This window comes from Thermomyces dupontii, assembly GCF_041956625.1.
Source record: "Thermomyces dupontii strain NRRL 2155 unplaced genomic scaffold VTN31scaffold_2, whole genome shotgun sequence".
Lineage (NCBI taxonomy): Eukaryota > Fungi > Ascomycota > Eurotiomycetes > Eurotiales > Trichocomaceae > Thermomyces > Thermomyces dupontii.
Genome location: NW_027192308.1, coordinates 652,714 through 674,134, shown reverse-complemented (window position 1 = coordinate 674,134; position 21,421 = coordinate 652,714). Strand labels below are relative to the sequence as shown.

Genomic DNA, 21,421 nt, shown 5'->3' with positions numbered 1-21,421 from the left:
TGTTACTGTTGCCACACCGATCAGTGGGATATACATATGTTCAAAATCGCTTCCCTTGTTGACCGTCCGGTGACTCCTGTCTCCATGAAGGTGTGCCCCAGCAGGTGCCAGAGTGTAGAATCGGTGTTACCGATGGTTCGATGGTGCTTTGCTTTTTCCCAGCCTCTGAAGCTGAAGTGCTGCTTTTTTTCTCTGCAAGAGGTCCTTCTCCGTTGGCAGTTATTCCTGGGATCTTTGCCGCCCCTCACTTCTGTTCGAAGCTGTTAGGTTAAATTCATCTCAATCATGTTAGTTACACACCTTGTTACGTTTTGTCACTGTAAACGTCATACCTCTGTCCACAGCTCAATACCGTAGCTCGGCCAGGTCCAGCCCCAGGCACAGCTCTTCGGACCTGGGCCTATGCGTAGAGTGTAGACGGTACTTATTTAGGTCAAGGTTTTTTGATGAAGTTCCGGGCTCCGGCGTTGGTTGCCCTGAGCCGAACAACCTTGGCACGGGCAACACAACTTCCTTGGACCCGAAGAAATACCGAGCGGGCGATAACGGCAGCTCCAACTTCCGAATCCGTTTGACTGCCACTAAACAGTGGGCACTTGTAGGTAGTCCATTCAAATGATTAATTAATCTGTTGATGGAGACCACAAGCGGCACAAGGTGAACGCCGGCATTCATTTAGGGAAAATTCATCCCTTGACTGTTACGACTGTTACGGAGTAATACGGATTACTCCGTATGGTGTGACCTCCCAGTTACTGTACTCGGATCGGATCGTCCAATCGGGTGCAGTGATGTAAATTTTGACCTAAATCATGGAAAAAGGTTTCTCCATTATCCGAGTCAAGTAGGTAACTAATTTATGATCACGTGTTCAAGTGACCAGCATTTGGAACTTTGCATAGTTACTCGTAGTGACCTTTCTGGCATGTGTTGATGATGAGTCAATGTGACGATTAGTACAGAGGCTTGCGCTGACTGACTCAACTGGATCCAGCTTCTCAAGAAACAAGCACACCATGTGCGTCTAGTCCTCTTGTCAGTTCATCGGGCTCAATCGCAAACTGCAGTGCTTGTTCAACCTGTTTCGGGGATAAGAACAGGACCGCATATCCTTCACATTCCTTCAACTCATAACCTGCTCACCAAAATGAACCAACCATCACAGCCGCTATTACGAGGCTTTGTGGTATTACAGCTCGTGACGCTATATGAGAGACAAATACTAGCATTTCGAATACCGCAGTGAAGAACGCTCTCCGATAATCAGGAAACAAAGTGCAGTCTGTGCGCCGGACAATTCAACACACGGCTTGTTTTTGTGATCTCAGTCGAAAATCGGAACGTTTCGATCCGACTAAACATGGCGTCGATTTTCACGTTTGACCCTGACCCTCCTCGGGTTTCCTCGCCCTGGTCAACGTCAGGAACGCCGACCCCCCTCGAGCAGAATGCGGGAGCAGCCTCTCATCAGGACCGCCACGCCGAGGTGTTGGGGGATACCGAGCACCTAGCTGCATACGGTTTGTCCAAGCTCGAGCCGGAGCCTCAAGAAGGCCCTGTGGAGTATAAGTTGCATCTTCTGCTTCGGCCACGCCGTTCGTTTATCACCATGTCCACGAGCTCCGTCAACATACCATACCAATCGAAGAAGTCGGACATTGGCGATGCTGCCCTCTCCAAATCGCCTCCCACGCCATCAATGCATAGTCGCCAACAGCGTCTGCAGCAGTTGACGACGCAGCTTCTCTGGAGACTGCAGCAGTCTTCTCCTTTTCATTCTTCATCAACTGCAAATTTGGTGTTGCCCGTACTCCCAGAAGCTACGCCAAAACTGGGACTGCCTCAGAAGCCGACACGGCTTTTGCCCGGCTTGGAGGAGAGTCAAGGCGCTCTGTACGAAATTGGTGTCGCAGATGACGGCACATTTGTCGGCCTGACGGAAGATGAGCTGGACGAAAGTTTGAACAATCTTAGAGCCATGTCCGCGAGCCTGGGTTGCAAAGTAGATATTCTTCGGAAGGTCATCGTGGGGTCGTGTGAATGGGCCGACGAAACCAACTCCACTCAAGTGCACTCTGAGAAGTTATGGGTAGCCGAGGCTTTGGTTAGCCCCGACCTGGAGTACTACAGCTCGGAGTCGAAGATCCACAAATCTATTGAAATGCTAAACTTGGATGAGTCACTCGCTTCCACGAAAACAGACGAGGTTGCCGAGAGTGGCTCTTCATCCACACCCCAAATCCGAATCTCCATTACTGGGCCCAGCACAGCTGGCAAGTCCACGCTTCTGGGAACGTTGACCACCTCTTCTCTCGACAACGGCCGCGGAAAAAGCCGGCTGAGTTTGCTGAAGCATCGACACGAAATATCCTCAGGGATCACTAGCTCCATAGCACATGAACTCATTGGATACCGGCCGGCATCAGATGAGTCGAGTGCTGTTGACGTGATCAATTATGCTTCTGGGAACATTGCAGCATGGAATGATATCCATGCCGCGGCGGATGGCGAGCGCCTAGCGTTTGTCTCTGACTTACCGGGACTAACCCGGTACGTGAAGTCGACCTTACGCGGATTGATCAGCTGGGCGCCTCATTATGTTCTGCTTTGTATCCCAGCCAACAGCTGTAGCGAGGCAACAGAGAAGGACGACCAGACACCGGAGATTGGTATCAGCTTAGCGTATTTGGACCTTTGCATCAGACTGGAGCTTCCGATACTGCTCGCCATTACAAAGCTGGATCTGGCGTCGCGGTCTGGACTGAAAAACACTCTGAGTCGAGTTCTTTCGGCGATCAAGGGTGCTGGCAAGAAACCTATCATGCTTCCGGTTGCCGGTGAGACGTCGAATGCGCCGAATCTACAACACATTCTCTCGGCAGATGACCACGAGATTCTCAAGATGATCGAAGTAACCAATGACGACTGGCTGAGAAATATTCCTATTCTACTTACAAGTGCGGTGAATGGTTCTGGGATCGGAAAGCTCCATGCATTACTCTGGCGTTTACCTATTCCGAGGTCGCCTCCTTTTCGCGTTCAATCTCGGTCCGACGAAGTCTCACGGGACATTCCAACAGCTTTGTTCAGCGTGAATGAAGTCTTTGCCATCCCTCCATCAAAGGTATATTCATCTCGAGAAGACGCTCGTCAAGATAGCAAAGGTGTGGTCCTCTGTGGCATCGTTCGCCAAGGAAGTATAACCGTGGGAGACGAGTGTGTCGTGGGGCCGATTGCAGTCGAGGCCAAGCCAGACGACGAGAGCAAATCGCAAGCTACTTCACGAACAGATCATTCCCCGAACACGGAATCCCGTCACCGCATATCTCGGAGTCGGCCGTCATCCGGAGACTACTCGTCATCGTTTGGGCGGTCTCTTGGGAAGACACGTCCGCCAGTCCATGCTCACTGGCAACGAGTTCGGGTGGTCAGTGTCCGCAACCTGCGTCTTTCGGTGAGGAGTTTGCTGGAGGACCAGGTGGGTACCATCGGAGTCGAACCGATTCCTTCATCTCCCAGCGAGGAATTTCCAAGTATGGAACGCCTCAGAAAGGGAATGGTCCTCGCCCGAATGAATCATACTCCTGAAACTTCTGGTCTGAACGGCGGTTCTAGCGGCTTGGCTTTCGGCACTGGCTTCGTTGCGTCTTTTCCGGTAAAAGAGTTCTCATCGTTGCAATCTCCGCCTCTGATCCTAGGCGGCAACGCCGTTGTGTATATTGCTGGCATCCGGTCCTCCGTCAAGGTGACCTGTGTGGCATTGTCGGACCAGAATCTGGATTCGATGTCATCCCACGAGGACCAGGACGTCTTCAATTTCGAAGAGGATGAGGAGCGCGTCCACCAAGAGCATCCACACCGTGTACGATCCGAACATGACAGAGTGGTCAATGTATCGAGTGCATCTGGAAGCGACCGGATCAATATCACGTTCGCATTCATCTCGTCGATTGAATGGATCGCCGTTGGTTCTCGGGTGGTCGTCATGCCTGGCACTACAACCTCTAGCTCTGCCAATGCTGATTTAGTGTCACTATCTGGTCTTGAAGGTTTTGTTGGTGAGGTGGTTGAGGTGAAGAGAAAGCTGCGAGAGAACGGGCAAGTCTTGGAACGATCGAGTGATGCTTGATGTGATTGTCTATAGTAACTACATGGGTTGCTATGTACGCATACATAGAAAGATGAGTAAGAGTACTTCATAGTCAATCTAAACTTACATTACACATTTCGAAGTACAACATGGCAGATGTGAACGAGCTCTCAATTGGTGATGATCGACTTCTGAGCTCCCCATTGGAACCTGGACACGTGAGAGTTTCTAGCCGTATTATGTAAGCAATTCCGCCAACCAATCAGGTCGGAGCGTGGACGTTGCGAACTTGCTGATCTCATCTTCCGCTGGTCTGATCGTCGGGCGGAGAGACTACCTAAAACCAAGAGGTCCAAAGCAATTACTGTATCAACCTTGAACTGGTCGATAGATTCCGCCACACGACAGCACTCGTTAACGTACCTTCGTTGCTTTTTTCTGCTCTGGTCACTCTGGTTTAGACATCCTTGGTTCGTCACAAACCGCAATGTGACTTGGCCTCTGTCGACTCTGAACGAGTAGTCCGTGCCGGAGCTGTCGCTATTCGGGGAAAGCTTCCACTCTGCAGGACATCGGGATGGCTTTCGGAGTCGACGCGAATCCCTATTCGGAGCATGACTTTTGGCTGGATTCTTCAGCCGAACAGGATGACTTTGATAGTGACTGCGCCGAGAGCGTCACTCATTCAGTCGCTGAGACGTCGTCGAACGATGACCGAAGAGATGCCCCGTCTTCAGAGACAGCTGCTCGGACAGAAACGGACACGGGAACAGTTGCTGTTTCATCGCCAGCCAAGAAGCGGCGACAGACTCTGTTGGATCTCCCGCTGGATGTGCTGGAGGTGATCCTTCGTGAGGTGAAATAATGTCTGTAGAACGCTGCTCGCGCGTGGGGGCTGATGATATGGGCTAGGTCGATAATACGAATGATCTGACCTCTCTCGCCCTGACCTGTTCGACGATGCACGCCCTGGCGATTCCCCGCCTGTACTCGAGCTTTGACATTGTATGGCCGGAGCCTCAAACCGATGGGAACCATTCCAGTGCCGTGGATGCGCTGTCGTATGGACTGACAACGCTGGTTATGGGGCCGCATTACTTTAATGAGGTTCCTATGCCGTCTTCTGGGACAAATGACCTCGGCTGTAGCAACAGACCGGATTTGTCTGTGACGAGACGGCTGGGGAGGTTGCACCTGGGGAATAACTATGCACAATACATAAAGTTGTTCTCCATTGGCAACGGCCCAACACCGTGGGTACACGAGTATTGTATCACCAGAGATACCGGGAAGATGCTCGGCACGCTGGTGGCATTGGCCGTGGCGAGGATGGTCAATCTCGAGTCATTTGTTTGGGACATGCCGACTGGTCTTACGCAGGATGTCTTCATCTCGCTGGCATCGCTGAGTAACAGACCTGGCCATGAATGCCGATTGGAGCGCGTGTGGGTTCGATGGCATGACAATTCAAAGAACCCACGCAAGCGTCTTGCCATACAAGGGTTCAAGAATGGGACGTTGAATCGCTCACGCCATCAGGGTGTGGAATATCCTACTTTCTCGGTGCTCCCCCCATTGAAGTCCCTGACAGTCCTAAACATCGATGAGCCGTCGTATCTGGAAGAGATGGCTGTGCTCATCCACCGGTCGCGACATAAGTTGACCGAGCTACGTATCGGCCTGTCTGAGATGTACGGCTCTGTAGATTGGCACCTGCCGGCAGGGCAAAACACGCCCGAGCACCCTTCGGGTTGGCCAAGACCCGGCGGTGTGCTCTCGATTTTGTTGAACGATGACGACAGAGATGTCTTCCTGCCAAAGTTCTCATCGGGAAACCTAGCTGCCTTTGGCAAGATAGATGCCGACGATGCTCCACTGTCAACAACGGTGCAAATGCTGTCCGAGCTGTCGGTGGACGAGACGCAGCATGGGGGATCTCGGAAGAAACCAGAGAAGCTCAAACTGGAAGCTCTGGAGCTAGAGTCAGTACATATCAGCGCTGCCCCTCTGATGCTGGCATTGGACTGGCGGCGACTCACAAAATTGACGCTTCTTCGATGCTTCGATACTGAGAGTCTTTGGCGAGCCCTGCGCCGACAGTTTTCACCACCAACAGATCTGCAGGGGCGGAAGAAAGCGACAAATGTCCACTATGCCCTCAACCTGAAGCATCTCCATACTGACCACGTGTCACCCTACCTAATGTTGTTTTTGAAAGAAGCTATTGCGCCAAATACCCTAGAGGACGTTTTTCTTCTAAGTCGGAGTGGCTATGAGTTATCCGTCGGCATCAACGCCATTTACAAATATATTCTTCGTCCACATCATGCCAGCCTTCGAAAAGTCCTGGTTGACTGTACGACTCGAGTTGGCAGGGATGTGATCACCACTCCTCGACGGCAATGGATGCTCCCTCGCTCGGTTCTGGGATTCTTAACTAGTGGGAAGATGTCGCAGCTGCGAGAATTGGGGATGATCATTGATGGTCGTGACTGGGTATGAGATTGTCAATGTGGCCAGAAAATCCGTACAGGGTGGCTAACAGACGCTCTGCAGCATTATTTTCTCCAAAGGCTACCTAATCTTCCCAACCTGCGCGCTCTTTACCTCGCGGACATCTGCGATCGAGGGGGGCCGTCGGCGAAGCGAGGCCACGAGCGTGCGTTGCAGGTTCTGACCGCCATCACTTTACGTCCGGAAATCCAGCTCTGCTACCTGGGGATCTGGAATAAATGCTTCGAAATCGTGGAGGTAAATGGCTCATCGGGTCGCGACGGAAGAGAAGTCGACGACAACGACGTCCAGTCCATCGCAAACTCGGATTTGGACAGTGTAGACTATCATGACGACGAGGACGATGACGAAGACGATATGGATGACCCAATCGACAGCGTCTCCGAGCATGACGACGAGGATGATTCCTTTTCCGTTGACGACGAGCCACTTTCCGACGAAGACGACGCGCATGACGTGGATGCTGGCACATCTAAAGCGTTTAGATTGCGAGAAATCTTGTTTTACGATCAAAATGTGTCGATTTTTGGGGCACGGCATTGTCGGCTATAACTACGGAGCATTCAGGGGATTCAGCATACATATCATGATAGATCAATTGTCAGGCTGTACCTAGAGTCAGACTTCTAGTAATAATTCATGTGTTGCTGTCAAAAGTTGGTTCAGGATAGTACGCCTACTCTAATTGGGTGAATCACGTGATACACCAGCTTGATCGTCCTTCCTCAAAAGCTCGATCGACCGCAACGGTCAACAGTCAACACTACGACTGGATCGCACATCCCTTCACTGTTGCGGTGGCCGGCTGCTGCGCTTTGTGACTTGGAATTTTTTACAGTCTTTCGCAGACGGAAACAGTCCAGGAAAAGTTTTGATTGCGCACCGGTTCAAGTTGGAGCGCAGCTCCTTCCAAGCACCATGAAGTTGGTCCGGTAGGTTGGCGTGACTTGCAGCGTGAAATGCGAGTATGTTGTAAACGGATGCTTGACTAACCGGCTGACGAACAGGTTTCTTATGAAATGTATCAACGAGACAGTGACGATTGAGCTGAAGAATGGTACTGCTGAGCTGAACAATACCTCCCACCCTCAACATCCAGGCTAATAGATGTTTCTACAATCTTTCCAGGGACAATCCTCCATGGCACAATCGCTTCTGTCTCGCCTCAGATGAACACCGCGCTGCGCACCGTCAAAATGACCGTCAAGGGCCGTGAACCCATCTCCCTCGATACCATCAACGTCCGTGGCTCTACGATCCGCTATTTCATCCTTCCGGATAGCTTGCCCCTGGATACGTTGCTGGTGGATGATGCGCCCAAGCCGAAGAATAAGGCCAAGAAGGACGCCGAGCGTGGGAGAGGGAGAGGAAGGGGGAGAGGAGCAAGAGGGAGAGGACGGGGAAGGAGGGGTTTCTAATGCTGGTGTTTTAAGCAAGAGTTTTATTTCTTTTCTTCGCGTTTACGCCTTCTTAGGTAGGATTGGGGGGTCTGCTTTGATTTTGTTGCGCCTGGTCATGTTTTGAACGTAATAAGCATGAGAGCTTCGCCAATGGAACTGTCCGGCATAGATGATTTGGCACTCTCTCAACGTGATGCTCCAGACCTATCATAACCATCTCTATGAGTCGGCTCAATTGGATGCGGAAGAATCCCGCCAAATCCGTAGAATAACCAATTTCTCCCAACCCGCTTTGGAACCACTACGACCGACCACTTCTGCTTTCCACCCCGGCCACCCGTTCTGGATTCGTTCTAGGATACGCGCGGGCTGATTCTGTGCACAGAACAGCACATACGCGGTGCCGCGCTCCGGATGAAGGACCGCCGGCATGGCCTCGAGAAACCGATTCGTGATTTCCATGCCATCCACACCTCCCGCGTAAGTCAGCGATAGGAAATACGAGTCCCTCGCGAACTTTTCCGTGCGAGAGAGTTGCGATTGCGGCTTATCCAAGGGCGACGGGAGCGAGGGCACATCCGGGGTAGGCACATAGGGCGGATTGAACAGGAGAACGTCGACGGAACCGGGCCGCAACGGGGAGAAGAGATCTGCTGTCAGGGACGCGGTGTGTTGCGCGCCACTGCGCGGTTTGTCGTCGGCAGACGTCGTCTCCGCCACGGCCCTAGTGACCGTTTCCCGCGTCGCCTGACATGCGTCCCCGTTGACGTCCGTGCCAAGAGTCAGAACGTCATCTCGTCCAAAGATATGGCGCGCGTTCACTGCCGCAAAGGCCAGCACAACTCCTGACCCGCTGCCGACCTCGAGGACAAGCGGGGTGGGCGCGTTAGAGAATCGTGCGCGGAGCCATTCGGATTCGGACTCCGAAGACAGCGTGTCCAGAAACAGGTATGAGTCTTCGGCGGGCTCGTAGATGGTATCGAAAGAGACGTGGGAGGTTGAGGGGGTGGGGAGCATCGCTACCTCAGCATGGTATCGTCATGTCATGAAGTTCGCGATGACCATGGCCTGGACACTCACCTTCTGTCTAGGTGAGGTATGTGCTGCCTGAATTGTCAGGCATAAGTACTCCTTACTCCAAACAAACTCCGTACGGACTACGGAGTACTGTAATTAATGTAGACTATTCCGTATACGTTCAATTACCTATCGGAGACCGGTACTCCAGCTTTCGTTCCTCGGCCCGGTAAATTACAGCCGGATTACGGAGGATTACGGAGATTGCATTTGACCTTTCAGAAGCTTCTCCGTCCTCCCGACGAAGTCGCAAATCCTTTCGAGTTTCGACCCATTATTCGACCTGATTGCTCTTGCCAAAAGCACGATGATGAGAGTACCACGGCGCCTCTTTGCAACTGCCTCGTCAGTCAGCTCCAAAGCGGGCAAATCTCCGTCAGTCGCCCTTCTTCCTCCGCTCCATTTGTACCGCCGTCTCCTTCGCGTGCATCGGCGCAAACTGCCGCCGGACATGCGCCTGCTGGGCGACGAATACGTCAAGAATGAGTTCCGAGCCCACCGTGACATTGACAATCCCATTCACATTGTGAGTTTACTCTCTCTCGGGTCGTCCAGTCCCTGTTTCTTCAAGGGAAGGTGTAACTGATAGCTGTTCACTGCTCTAGGTTGGTTTCCTCACTGAATGGCAGTTGTACGCCCAAAAATTGGAAGGAGATGAATGGAAGGGTGAAAAGCTGGATCAGGCCAAGTTAGACAAGATGAGTGGTGAGTGCTCCGCTTTTCATGGCAGTGTGGATTCACGGCGAGTAAGTCAATTATTAACTTGCCATTCCTTTGCAGACGAGCAGATAGGACAGCTCTACGAGTTGATGCAGGCGATCAAAAATCCAGACCGGAGTGGAAATGATCACGTACAGGAGTCTGGAGAGGCGAAGAGGGAAGACAACAAGTATTGATTTCTCTGCTTGAGTATTGTTGTTGGAAGATGATGGCCAAAGGTGAGCGGCTGGATGAGCAAGGTTGGACGAAATGAGTGGTGAGTGATCTCCCTTCCGGCTTTGTATCTGTGGTAAAAAGTCACTGACCTGCGTCGCAGTGCAGGTTAGCCGCAGGCCGCAAGTCTCTGAGCTCCAACTGGAAACATAAAACCCCAGAAACAACCAGAGCGATAAAGTGCAATATTCTCTGTTGTGAAGATCGGGAGAACTTCTCCTATTTGGCCCTTATCAATAGGTAGAATTAGATTCCCATTGCATGAGACGACAACACACTGACCAAGCGGCCCTAGACTCTGAACACAAGCAAGCAATCTCAGTTCTCCAACTGGAGATCTCTCAGCAGCCATGTGCGGAGTGATCTACTGGGAATCAGAGACCTGCAACCACCGCTGGCTCACCATCGACACTCCCTGTATCGTTTCTACGTCTCGGCCGGGCCGACCGGCTCCACGGCGGCGAGTCTCGCGCATATCCTCTACCTCTGCGTCATCGTCTACATCGACCTCCACAGCCTCTTCCCCTGCTTCAGATCGAGCGTCGTATGGAGATGAGCCTGCCCACGGCTTCAATGACTGTCCGCTGCTCATGCAGAGGCGGCGGGATGGCAGATCCTACGCCTTTTACAGCGCCCTTCAGACCGTGGCCCGACGTCGGACGGGAAGAGAGCATTGCCCGCAATGCAGGTTCAGGGGTGTGTATGACCGGAATCAGATTCGGATGGTTCGGCGCGTGAAAACGGAATACGAGTATGGCGTTCGTCGTGGTGCCGACCCTGAACCTGGATGCTGTATTCTCATGTGATTCCAATCGACGGTACTTTGCTTTACAAGACGATTGTTTGTAACAGTGATTTAATAAAAAAAGAGAAAAAAAAAAAAAAAAGCCATCACTCCGTATGCCATCTATATTCCAAGTGCCTCTGCAACCCAATCCATCTGCACCGCACTAACTCCTCTAGCGTAACTCCGGTTCGTAAATACATACTCATTATACATGATAGCCTCAACCTTTTTCCCGAATAGCACGCTAGACGGATGGATCGCGACCGTTTGATTGCCGATGACGGTCCGGTACGAGCCATCCGGGACCAAGCGGGCGGTGTTGGTTGCGAAGCCCTTCAGAAACGCCTTCAGGATTGGGATTGTCTCATTTGGTCCGCCGGATGATGCTGATGATGATGACGTCTCCGATGCAGGGAGGAGCTTTGCCTCGGTGACTTGGGCGAGGAGTTGCTTGCGGACGTCCTGCTATGTGTTAGCTTAGATCCTCTCTCTCGATCCGTGTAGGGATATAAAAAGGTTGGGTGCGGACCATGACCGATTGCATTGCCCGGTGAGATACCATATGCCTCTCGGCCCACGCGCGTCGATCCACCGTCTCGGCCGCGTAGCTTCGCACCGTCGCGAGCATGGTAAGATGGTCGCCCTCACGTCGGTATAAGTCTCGGCGCGCTTGCTCGGCCTGTTCCTTTTTCTCCTCCGACGTCGGGTTGAGGAAGATGTTCTCCACGCTCAAGCACGAGATGATGTCAATCACGTCGCGGAGACACGGCGACCCTTCGTCCGCCGCAGCCAGAAGCACCCGGCCCAGCGGCGGCGTCAGTGGCAACTTGGCGATCTGCAGACCAATTGGCGTGATTTTGCCGGATCCATCCAGAGCCTGGATGTTGAGCAGCTGGAGCAGCGCCTTCTCGAGCGCTTCCCGCGGCGGCCGAGATAGGAAAGGAAAGTTGAGGATGTCGTCCACCCCGCGCGCTTTCATCGTCAATATGCTTTGACTCAGATCGCAGCGAAGGATCTCCGGCGTGGGCGCCTCCGCCAGCTCCAGGTAGTCCTTCTCCGTGTACAGTCGGTAGCATTTTCCTGGTGCTTCTCGGCCGGCGCGACCCTTGCGTTGGATCGCCGCGGATTTCGAGATGGGCTTGACAAGGAGAGAGTCGAGCCCCAGACGCGTGCGGAAGTGCTTCATCTTGGCCTTGCCGCAATCAATCACGTAGCGCACTCCGGGCACCGTCACAGATGTTTCCGCGATGTTGGTAGCCAGAATGATTTTACGTGTGCGCGGCGGCGTGGGCATGAAAACCCTCTGTTGGGCGGCTTGGGGCAGCGCCGCAAAGAGCGGCAGCACGAGCACTTTGGGCAGCGATGGGTCCATCCCGGTGGCATAGTCGTTGACCAGATCTTCCAAATTTTCCACGGTTTCTTGCCCCGTCAGAAACACCAAGACGTCCCCAGGTAACGGTTCTTTGATATGAATGTTGAATATTGTCTTCAACGCGGCATCGACGAAATCGTACACGGGCTCGGGCGAGTAGATCGTCACAACAGGGTACTGTCGACCCTTGATATGACAAACCGCGACGTCTGGAGATGAGGCAGGCTTCTCGTTATCCGAGCTGCTGCTGCCGAAATATCCCACCAGGCTCTCCATGTCCGCCGTCGCACTCATCACGACTACCTTCAACGGTACGCCCCCGCGGCCCTCCAGCTTGCTTGACAGAATTTTCTTCAAAAATCCCAGCACCAGATCCACATTTACGCCGCGCTCATGCACTTCGTCAACCACGACTACACTGTACTTGGTCAACCATGGATCGCTCAACATCTCTTGCAGCAGCATTCCGTCGGTCAGATATTTGATCCGCGTAGACGGCGACACCGACGTATCAAAGCGTACCGAGTACCCAACTTTACTTGCCGGTGACGAATTGCCCAACGGGGTGCCCATCTCCTCCGCAACCCTCCTCGCCAATGACACGGCCGCGACTCGACGTGGCTGCGTCACGGCGATGCATCCGCCAACGGTAATCTTCTTTCCAGTCTCTGCATCTTTGGTCTTCCGAGGCTGACACCAGGATTCATCGACGAGGAACTGCGGGATTTGCGTACTCTTGCCGCTTCCGGTTTCACCGACGAGGAGCAACACGTTGGACTCGCGGAGTCGTTGGCGAATCTCATCGGCATGAGGGAAGATCGGAAGATTCCTCCGGATCGGCAGAAGGGCTTTGGCTTTCTCCTTGAGAGATTGATGATGGGGCTTCTGTTTGGCATCTGATGCAATGTGTTTTCCCTGCGCACCGTTGGGCTGTGATTGAGACGGCTGTTTCGAACTCGCATTATTCGCACTTTGACGCTCCTCGTAGTCTTCTCGCTTTCTTTTCTTGCTCTTTTTTACGTGCTCCTTCTTGAAGCCGTCTTTCCCTGCCGCATTCTCTGCTGCTTGGGGTTGTTTTTGGACAAGCTTCGAATCCTTGTCCGAGTCGTCTAATCCCTTGTGCACCCGTTCCAACATTATTTCATAATCTATCGAATAAAATCAAAAAAATGGCAACGAACCATCCCTAAATCAATGCTGGACAATGAGTATCTCTGGTTACCTTTGAAACTGGCGTCGCGCAGTTGGCTCAGGAGCAAAAAAAAAAAAAAAAAAAAAAACCCCTCATCTACTCCGTACGGAGTAGTACTTATCGATAAGGATAAGCATGCCAAGAATCAGTACTCGTACACTAACCCCAGATAAGAAAGTATTAGATACATGGAACTGGACAGTCCGTTTGCCAGTTTGGAGGTAGGTACCTCAGGACTACGAGTACTCATTCTGTAGCTTTGTGGACTGTTCAGTCAGGAGAGTGACTACACTCCGTGCCGCGGAGAATAGGTCCCATGCAGTCAGCTTGCTCAGGGTTATATATCCAACCTTCTATATTCAGTCTATACAGAGACATTGAAAAGCTCACGGTAGCCCCCACCCTCTAACTCGTCGGAATACAAACGACCGATCATTGCGAAGGCCAAATACCGCCCAGTCATCAGTAAGTTTGTTATAGCTCCAAAAACCCTTCCAGATAAGCTTGGTGTTCTTGGACACGTTGGGAGGCGCCTGTGTGGACCCAACAGCCCGTGCTGGGTTGGACGAACGGAGCGAAAGATGGAGAACGTAGACGTATTTAGGATCCACTCCCTCAGTCTCTATCACCACATCCCGCGGATCTGGTTCGGAATCACCTTCCGTCTTCATGGAAGGAGGGACTTGCGAAGTGACCGACTCGACCTGCTCCTCTGCTCGGGCAGCAGTGGGCCGGGTCAAATGCCATCGACCTCGTAGAGCATGTTTCAACGTGTTCATTGCTACGGGCGGGATCACCGGGCCCGTTGATGTGCCTGCTGTTGTACTTGATACAAAAGCAGCACCCGCTTCCGATCGCTGCCTCTGATGGGAATGGCGAGAGGCGGCGGCCTTGGCTTCGGTGACGTTCTCCTTGCTGATGTAAGGTACCACTTCCACAGGCTCCGTTGTCGTAAGCAAGGAGATGACGGTTCCATCGGGATAAAAGCGAAGATAGCGGTAATAAGTCACGATATGTATAGGTGAGTTCCAGACCGCATGTGAATGTGATGTGGACGCACCCGGTCGGGTGTAATTGACTGTACTAATGTAGATTCCGGTAAACCGAATCCGTGGGAACATCTGAAATACCTGGCTCCAGCTTGTCAATGGCTTTGGAATCTGCACAGGCATCCCGCGAGGAAAAGGGGTGTAACGAGGTGCCAATGTGTGATATTGATTGCCATGCAAATCGCAGCTAAAAGAGTAATGCATGCTTTCAAACCCAAATTCTGGTCCTTGGCAGAGTCTTTTCCAGATATGCTGCTCATGGGCAAAATGATATGCAAAGCGTTTGCAAACCAGTGCCATGCGGCCAAACGCAGAGGGATCCATAAGCGCGACATGCTTTAGGATCTCGATCAAAATATCCGTGGGGACCTTAGCGATGGGACAAGGCAGGGGAGGTGCGCCTTCTATCAAAGGCTCTGCCGGAGGGATGGGTAGATTGGCAAATGACAAAATCAGCTCTGATGTTGGTAGCAACTCCCTCGCCTCCTTGGACGAGGTTCCTGGAGCAGAGACTTGCTGAACCTCCGACGATGCCGGCTTGGAAGCGAAGTGCTTATGGCGGTATTTCTTGTCAATGGCCGCATCAAGCTACAAACCGGTCAGAATGGCATGAACAGCGACCAAAAGAAAGCGTAACTCACTCGATACGCCTTTCGATAGTGATCCAGACTGTCGCCTAATTTTCCCTCCGCTTCCTTTTCAATGGCTCTCTCAAAGTGCTCCAAGGCAGACTTTGGTTCGCGTCGCAACGATTGCTCAAACCCGTCCACAGATGCACTCTGTAGACTCAACTGGCTGGTTCGCTGGACAAACTCGTCATAGTGGTGTCCACTCGAGGAATCTCCGATCGTACCATCTTCTCTTCGATCTGCAACCGGGTGTCTGATCGGAGGAACAAATTGTTTCGACGGTGGCGTCTGCTGGGACGAAGCCTGGATCAAGCCTTGGGATGATTCCTTCGATGAAGATTTGACCCGCCGCGTCACTTCTTCACGCCATTGGCGTCGAAATTCACTCAGTTCCGGGTTGTCCTCCATGTCAACTTCGGAAACGCGCCCGCGGCATTTCAAAGTAACCTATGATGGCGACAGGTGGTGGCGTTCAAGGTACTAGGGAACTCTGAGCTTAGGTCTTCTGATTTCTACCATGTCGAGCACTGGGAAAGTTCCCCTGGACAAAGCATCGATCCCGAAGAGAATGGTGCAATGCAGCGGCTAATTCGAAATCATGTAGGTACCAGCAACGGTCCAGTCGACTTGAGCCATAAGTAGCTTGGGGAAATCGGCCGCAGCGCGGTTTGATTGATTAGTAATCTCCGATAAGCCGATTCTGGACATCTGGAATCGATGTGATTGATAAGAGAGGCATGACTAATCAACATCAGCGCGATATTTGCGCGATAACCTCTACGGCGGCGGAAGATCAAAATATTCCGTCGATGTTTTGCGTTCGAGTCATTTTCTTCCACGGAGAGTGTTTGCTTTGAGCCTCGCAAGCAGTGGGAATTGGCTACCAAGAACAGCATTCGTTGGTCCCATTCTGTGCATGGAGGCCCGCGTCGACCGCTCTCGGCTCCTCCTCTCAGACGAACGTCACAACCGTCTGGACCAACCTGAAAATGCCCATGGCACCCACCAGAGCACTAGAGATTGTCACGACGGTGTGACAATGGCCATTTCTGCGATGAAAAATGACTCGCAGGCCACCGGCGAGGGCGAAATCTCGACCGGCCAAAGAATGCTGTCCGCGACACTGGGAAGTATTCTCACGTCATTACTAGGTGAGTGATTGTTCAAATGGCCACCCGCCATTCTCTCTTTGTTAACGAAGTTCTACAGTGACGCCACTCGACGTTGTTCGAGTCCGCCTGCAATCACAAACCGCTACAATACATAACGCTTCGAAGCCCACCGCCCATACCATCTCAACATTCAAATCGCTGCCTGCAAACCTCGGAGTGACGGCATGTTGTCGGGAGGTGTTTTGGGTCGGGGACAACCTAGGCATGTGTCTTGTCAGTCCGAGCACGACCAGTCGCGGCCCAGGTGCCGCTATTGACTGTGCAGTCGCAGGAACTCGCCAGCATGCTTTCACTTCGACGTTTGACGGGTTGCGAAAAATTGCGCGCAACGAGGGCCTGGCGTCGTTGTGGCGCGGCCTCAGTCCGACATTGATCATGGCTATTCCGGCTAATGTCATCTATCTTTCCGGGTACGACTGGCTTCGAACGGATTCTCGCAGTCCAGTCCGTCGGTTCGTGAGTGACAGCTATACCCCATTGGTGGCGGGTTCTGGGGCCAGAATCGCCGCCGCTACCGTGATCAGCCCTATTGAAATGTTCCGTACTCGCTTGCAAGCGACATCTGGGAGCGGCACAGGCCATTTCCGTGAAACTCTAAAGGGCCTGTACCAGATGACTCGGACTCAGGGATATGGCGCGCTTTGGCGCGGTCTGACCTTGACCATCTGGAGGGATGCGCCGTTCTCCGGTCTATATTGGTGGGGTTACGAGGTGATTCGCAACTTCCTGCTCGATTTCCGGGAAAGTCGGCGTAGCGGCCGCAGCATGACGGTGACGAGCGAGGGTCTTCACAATCCCCAAGCATCACGGGCGCAGCAAGATTCGGCATCGACCTTCATTGACAGCTTTATCGCTGGTTCGACGGCCGGAGCTGCCGCCGCATTGATCACGCAGCCATTCGACGTTGGCAAGACTCGGCAGCAGGTCTTTCGACATTCCGGCGATGCACCATCGACGACAGTCCCCGGGAGTATTGGTCGACCGAGTCCTTCTGGAATGGTGCCAGAACAGCTTCCCATGCCGAAATTCCTCCTCCACATCTTCCGGGAGGAAGGATTGTCCGGGCTATTCAAAGGGTGGCTGCCTCGGTGTCTCAAAGTGGCACCCGCCTGTGCGATTATGATCTCCAGTTATGAGATCGGGAAAAAGCTGGCGCGTGATGTCAACCGCCGGCGTGAGGTGCATTCCGAGGGAGGTAGTGTCTGAGTACTGTTGACTTTGCATTCATCTGATCCACGGATACCCATGGGATTCTGTACAAAGCATTGTATTATCAGGCGGCTTTTTGCATTGTCTATGTTATAATCTTGCATATTGGGGCGTTGCCGGCATAGAGTTGTGAGGCGTTTGATATCTCCTCTCTGTTGTATTGTATGTACCTACCTACCTAGCATTATTGCAAGGCATAGATCATACCACAATGTAGAAGTTCAGATGGGGCAGCAGCAACCTTCCTTCTCTAGATGCTCCTTCCTCTCATGATCCCAGCGTTCTTTCCTCCCAATGCCTTCCCGCGTGATTACTTAAGTACCTTGCCTAGTAGTTTTCACTGGGAACCAGGACGAGTTTCTTTCAAGTCTTGAATTCATGACATGTCGCTTGCTCAATGGAGTCTTGAAGCTATCGATCAAGTCCATTCGGGCAATGCGCATGAGCTATTGAGCTTCCATCGGGGAACGCATAATGCGATATTGAGCATCATCAACGGGGCAATCAACGGGTCACTTTGCGCCTAGGGCGACCCGCTAGAGGCCATTGTTCTGACTCCGAACAAGACACATTGTGCCTCATCTTTTCATCGATCAATTCAATAGATCAGCGTCTGCTCATGGAACAGGCGAGAAATCGTCGAGCTCCTGGACGTTTTGCCACCAAGCTCCGGTCGAGCTTTGCTAGCTGAGAGGAGCTGGCAAGAGAGCTTGAGCTTCCGGATTTGATGACGAATCCAGGACGGGGAAAGAGCCTTGCACTGATTGGGTGGATGTGGGAATAACCGAGGTGCGCCCTGCTTTTTCCCCGAGTCGTCCAATGAGGGTGGCTATCGTGCAAAGCGATTTTCTGACCTGCAGATTGCAGATGATCGCTAGCCAGAAAATCTGCTACGATTACAACGTCAGTGGCATTTTCAGCCCCAGATGTGCAGCACAAATAGAATCCTCATGAGTCATATGCAACGATCTGAGTAGGCTATCGAATTGGGAAACGAGGGCCCTCGCTTTGGAATTTCATTGGCATTGTGCGGTTCTTCAAGGCTCTCAAGTCTGAACGCAGTTTGTGCGAGGCTGCAGCATCTCGGAAGCTCATCCGAATGCACAAAGTTCTCGTGCAGTCCGTAATCCTAAAGGGGTAATATTAGGCTACATGCCGTGGATTCGCCGTGCCTAACCTATCGATAACAGCCTGAACGCACAGGCGCGCAGCTCCAAGCTCGACTCCCTGCTGGAGCTGTCTGGGCAGACAGGGATCCGGAAAAAGCGAGAGAACCGCACACATTCACACAATGGTCTTCCGGAAAACCCTCTTCTCGTGGGCTGAGAGGAACCATCCAACGCACTGGATCCCGTTCACCGCGGCCCAACAGACGGCACTAATTCGAGCAGAGCGGGCTAATCAGAAGCATTCCTTTGCGGCTCCTCTGGGAATGGATCGTGACTAATCATCCCCAGCTCCGTCCGAGGGGCAAAAATCAGCCCGAGGGGCTAAGATTATGTATGAGCTCAATCAAGCTAACGAGCGACAGCTGTTTCCGGCTCTTCCCTCCACCCCCATTTCTCCTCTCCTCTCCGAAATCCTCGTAACTCCATCTCTCCCATGCGCCTCCTCCTTCTCCTCGCACAATTCTTCTGCTTCCTCCCTTGATTAGCATGCATTCCGCTCCGAGTCCGTCCTCCATTGGTTGATCACGGCCCCTTTGTCCTCCTCTCCGTCACGTCCCCACCCGGTCTGGTCTTTATCGCCGTTGAGAAACCCTGTGCCCCTCTCCAACGCCCGCAGGGACTGCGCACCTCCGACCATGCCACCACGCACCTCGCTGACCAGTTCGTTCTCCGTTTCCGATGCCAACAATGAAGTCGTGTGCCCTTTGACCAACAATGATGGTTCCAATTGTCGCAAGCGATGTCTGGGGGTAAGTGATGCGATGCGAGCTTTCCGCAAGCTCTCTTATTGGCCTAGCTGTTCTCCCCCGGCCCTGCAAGCTGTGCAAAGCAAAATCTCAAGCAGAGCTCGATCTCAACAGCACATCGATCGTAAATAGCCATAACAAATTCATTACTCTCACGAAGCCGTATGTCAATTGTCGCATGCATGCTGAGTGGTGACAGGAAAAACGCTTTCGCTCCATGCAGGAGCACATCCGCCGCGCCCATCCGAGTCACTATATTCCGAAGCTTCCCGCGACAGAAGAGAGCTTCCTGCTGATGGTCAATACCCCCCTGGATCAACGCGCACATCTCAACCCACAAGCAAACAACTCAGCGCCGTCCAAGAAGCAGCCTGGTGGGTGATCCAGTTTGATGCAGGACGCACTGGATTGCGGATTGCGGCATCTGACCAGGACGCAGATCGCGATGTCTACGGTGCAGATGCGAATTCTCCCGCCACGCGCACCCTCGATGAAGCGCACCCGGCGGCGACGGCAGCCGTTGCACTGACACAGCTGCACCACCATCGCATGAACTCCGAATGGGAATCGGAGATGGTGCGTACATCTCCGAACACTAGTCGCGCAAGGCTAGCTGACAAAGCAACCATTGTAGGACTCCGTATCGCATTCAGACAATGATGTAGCTGGTAAAGAACGCATGCGATCGTCGATTGAGTTGCCGCCCTTGCGGGATCAGCTCAAACAAGACCCTTTTGCAAACTTTGAACGGCCGAGAGAGCTGCTACCATCCATCATGAATCACTCGCCCCCCGGGCGATCATCCACCCTGCCTCCCATTCAACGCTCCGATAAAATCCAGCGACCCCGAAAGTCATCACTCTCTCAATCACGAAAGCCGAAGCACGAGCGGGCACGATCCAAGGAGTCGGGGCGACGCTCTAGTCTCAATGACCGTAAGGCGTTGTCAGCGGAGCCCCAGACTGCAGCCTGGGTTCAGGGTAAGCGATGGGAGGACCTGATCGAAGCAGCGACTTCTGCAACAGAGGTCGAAGACGATCGTGACACAACGCCGGTAAGCGGAACATCCTCTGCGTTCCGTTCCCTTTGCAGGGATCGAGGGCTGACAAAGCCAGGCGCCGCATTCACCGGCGATGTCAGCGCTGCTGAATCATGCCTCGCCAGTCGCATCCGGGGCCAAAAATCGAAACTCGCTTCCTCCGTCCTTCCAATCATCAAACCTACCACCGTTATCGTCTGCGCATCGTGCGATTCACACGATGTCGTACACCGCGTCGCCGCTGCAGAAAGCGCTCACTCCGCCTCCGTACGAGTTCGAGCGTAGTCGTGAAAACGACCTGGAGCCGTTCCCGTCGATCGAATCGTCTCTGATGGATTCCACGTCACGTCCTTATCCAGCAGGGAATGCCGAGTCCAGCCCGCTGCTGCCCAGTCAGGCACGGGCACCCCATCGGTTTTCCAATCCGACGCCGCCTACGTTCTCCCGAAATCGGGACATCCGAATAGCATGTGCCAACTGCAGCCGGGTGCGGCCAATAGCGGAATGCTATGCGTGCACCGAATGCATTTGTGGAGTATGTCGCGAGTGTCTAAGCCTGGTTGTTGGCAGCCCGTCTTTATCGATGGGCAGCCCAAACAAGACGGCGAACATGGGGCCGACAAGTTATCCGAGCGCGAGAGCATGCCCACGATGTCGCACGGTGGGAGGGAAATGGAAAGCCTTTCAATTGGATTTCCGGTGATCACGAGTTACGATTTCTTGGTTCACGACTCGACATGATGGCTTTGGTCAACGTTGACATTCTGTCGTTCCTCTTGTTTGTTTTCTTGTTTAGCATCTGCACCATGATACCCAGGACAGAACGGGCGCTTGATACATGCTGATGCCCGGATGATATGGAGTTTGGCCGGTGGGTGTCGTCCTGTACAGCTGACTGGAGTAGGTACGCGACCATGAACCGATTACGAGTTGCACACTGATGATGTTGGCAATCTTCTCAACGCATCGGAACCGGTTGATTCGCCGTGACAAATGTGTGATGCATGACATTGTTTCCTGTAACGTCGCTCTTCGAGGATCTC

The 21,421-nt window shown here is 52.9% G+C and overlaps 10 protein-coding genes across 10 annotated transcripts; 7 read left to right on the top strand and 3 right to left on the bottom strand.

Annotated features, from left to right (window-relative positions):
• Positions 1-1,360: 1,360 nt before the first annotated feature.
• On the top strand, positions 1,361-4,129 carry VTN31DRAFT_2624 (uncharacterized protein; the record flags this gene model as incomplete). The annotated part of the gene is made up of 1 exon (XM_069402813.1): positions 1,361-4,129. One exon carries the CDS (start codon positions 1,361-1,363, stop codon positions 4,127-4,129), a length of 2,769 nt encoding a protein of 922 aa, XP_069262057.1.
• A 538-nt stretch (positions 4,130-4,667) lies between these two features.
• On the top strand, positions 4,668-7,156 carry VTN31DRAFT_2623 (uncharacterized protein; the record flags this gene model as incomplete). The annotated part of the gene is made up of 3 exons (XM_069402812.1): positions 4,668-4,946; positions 5,003-6,586; positions 6,647-7,156. The coding sequence occupies 3 exons, from the start codon at positions 4,668-4,670 to the stop codon at positions 7,154-7,156; spliced, it is 2,373 nt and encodes a 790-aa protein (XP_069262056.1).
• Positions 7,157-7,522: 366 nt separating this feature from the next.
• Positions 7,523-8,022, top strand: VTN31DRAFT_2622 (uncharacterized protein; the record flags this gene model as incomplete). Its single annotated transcript, XM_069402811.1, has 3 exons — positions 7,523-7,536; positions 7,612-7,661; positions 7,733-8,022. 3 exons carry the CDS (start codon positions 7,523-7,525, stop codon positions 8,020-8,022), a joined length of 354 nt encoding a protein of 117 aa, XP_069262055.1.
• Positions 8,023-8,235: 213 nt separating this feature from the next.
• VTN31DRAFT_2621 (uncharacterized protein) lies at positions 8,236-9,021 on the bottom strand (the record flags this gene model as incomplete). Its single annotated transcript, XM_069402810.1, has 1 exon — positions 8,236-9,021. The coding sequence occupies one exon, from the start codon at positions 9,019-9,021 to the stop codon at positions 8,236-8,238; it is 786 nt and encodes a 261-aa protein (XP_069262054.1).
• A 367-nt stretch (positions 9,022-9,388) lies between these two features.
• Positions 9,389-9,977, top strand: VTN31DRAFT_2620 (uncharacterized protein; the record flags this gene model as incomplete). The annotated part of the gene is made up of 3 exons (XM_069402809.1): positions 9,389-9,607; positions 9,687-9,786; positions 9,862-9,977. The coding sequence occupies 3 exons, from the start codon at positions 9,389-9,391 to the stop codon at positions 9,975-9,977; spliced, it is 435 nt and encodes a 144-aa protein (XP_069262053.1).
• Positions 9,978-10,364: 387 nt separating this feature from the next.
• VTN31DRAFT_2619 (uncharacterized protein) lies at positions 10,365-10,820 on the top strand (the record flags this gene model as incomplete). Its single annotated transcript, XM_069402807.1, has 1 exon — positions 10,365-10,820. One exon carries the CDS (start codon positions 10,365-10,367, stop codon positions 10,818-10,820), a length of 456 nt encoding a protein of 151 aa, XP_069262052.1.
• Positions 10,821-10,921: 101 nt separating this feature from the next.
• On the bottom strand, positions 10,922-13,310 carry VTN31DRAFT_2618 (uncharacterized protein; the record flags this gene model as incomplete). Its single annotated transcript, XM_069402806.1, has 2 exons — positions 10,922-11,263; positions 11,331-13,310. The coding sequence occupies 2 exons, from the start codon at positions 13,308-13,310 to the stop codon at positions 10,922-10,924; spliced, it is 2,322 nt and encodes a 773-aa protein (XP_069262051.1).
• Positions 13,311-13,751: 441 nt separating this feature from the next.
• Positions 13,752-15,451, bottom strand: VTN31DRAFT_2617 (uncharacterized protein; the record flags this gene model as incomplete). The annotated part of the gene is made up of 2 exons (XM_069402805.1): positions 13,752-15,002; positions 15,056-15,451. The coding sequence occupies 2 exons, from the start codon at positions 15,449-15,451 to the stop codon at positions 13,752-13,754; spliced, it is 1,647 nt and encodes a 548-aa protein (XP_069262050.1).
• A 508-nt stretch (positions 15,452-15,959) lies between these two features.
• VTN31DRAFT_2616 (uncharacterized protein) lies at positions 15,960-17,421 on the top strand (the record flags this gene model as incomplete). Its single annotated transcript, XM_069402804.1, has 2 exons — positions 15,960-16,194; positions 16,253-17,421. The coding sequence occupies 2 exons, from the start codon at positions 15,960-15,962 to the stop codon at positions 17,419-17,421; spliced, it is 1,404 nt and encodes a 467-aa protein (XP_069262049.1).
• A 1,807-nt stretch (positions 17,422-19,228) lies between these two features.
• VTN31DRAFT_2615 (uncharacterized protein) lies at positions 19,229-21,081 on the top strand (the record flags this gene model as incomplete). The annotated part of the gene is made up of 5 exons (XM_069402803.1): positions 19,229-19,342; positions 19,539-19,713; positions 19,779-19,915; positions 19,974-20,393; positions 20,455-21,081. The coding sequence occupies 5 exons, from the start codon at positions 19,229-19,231 to the stop codon at positions 21,079-21,081; spliced, it is 1,473 nt and encodes a 490-aa protein (XP_069262048.1).
• Between the last annotated feature and the right edge of the window lie 340 nt (positions 21,082-21,421).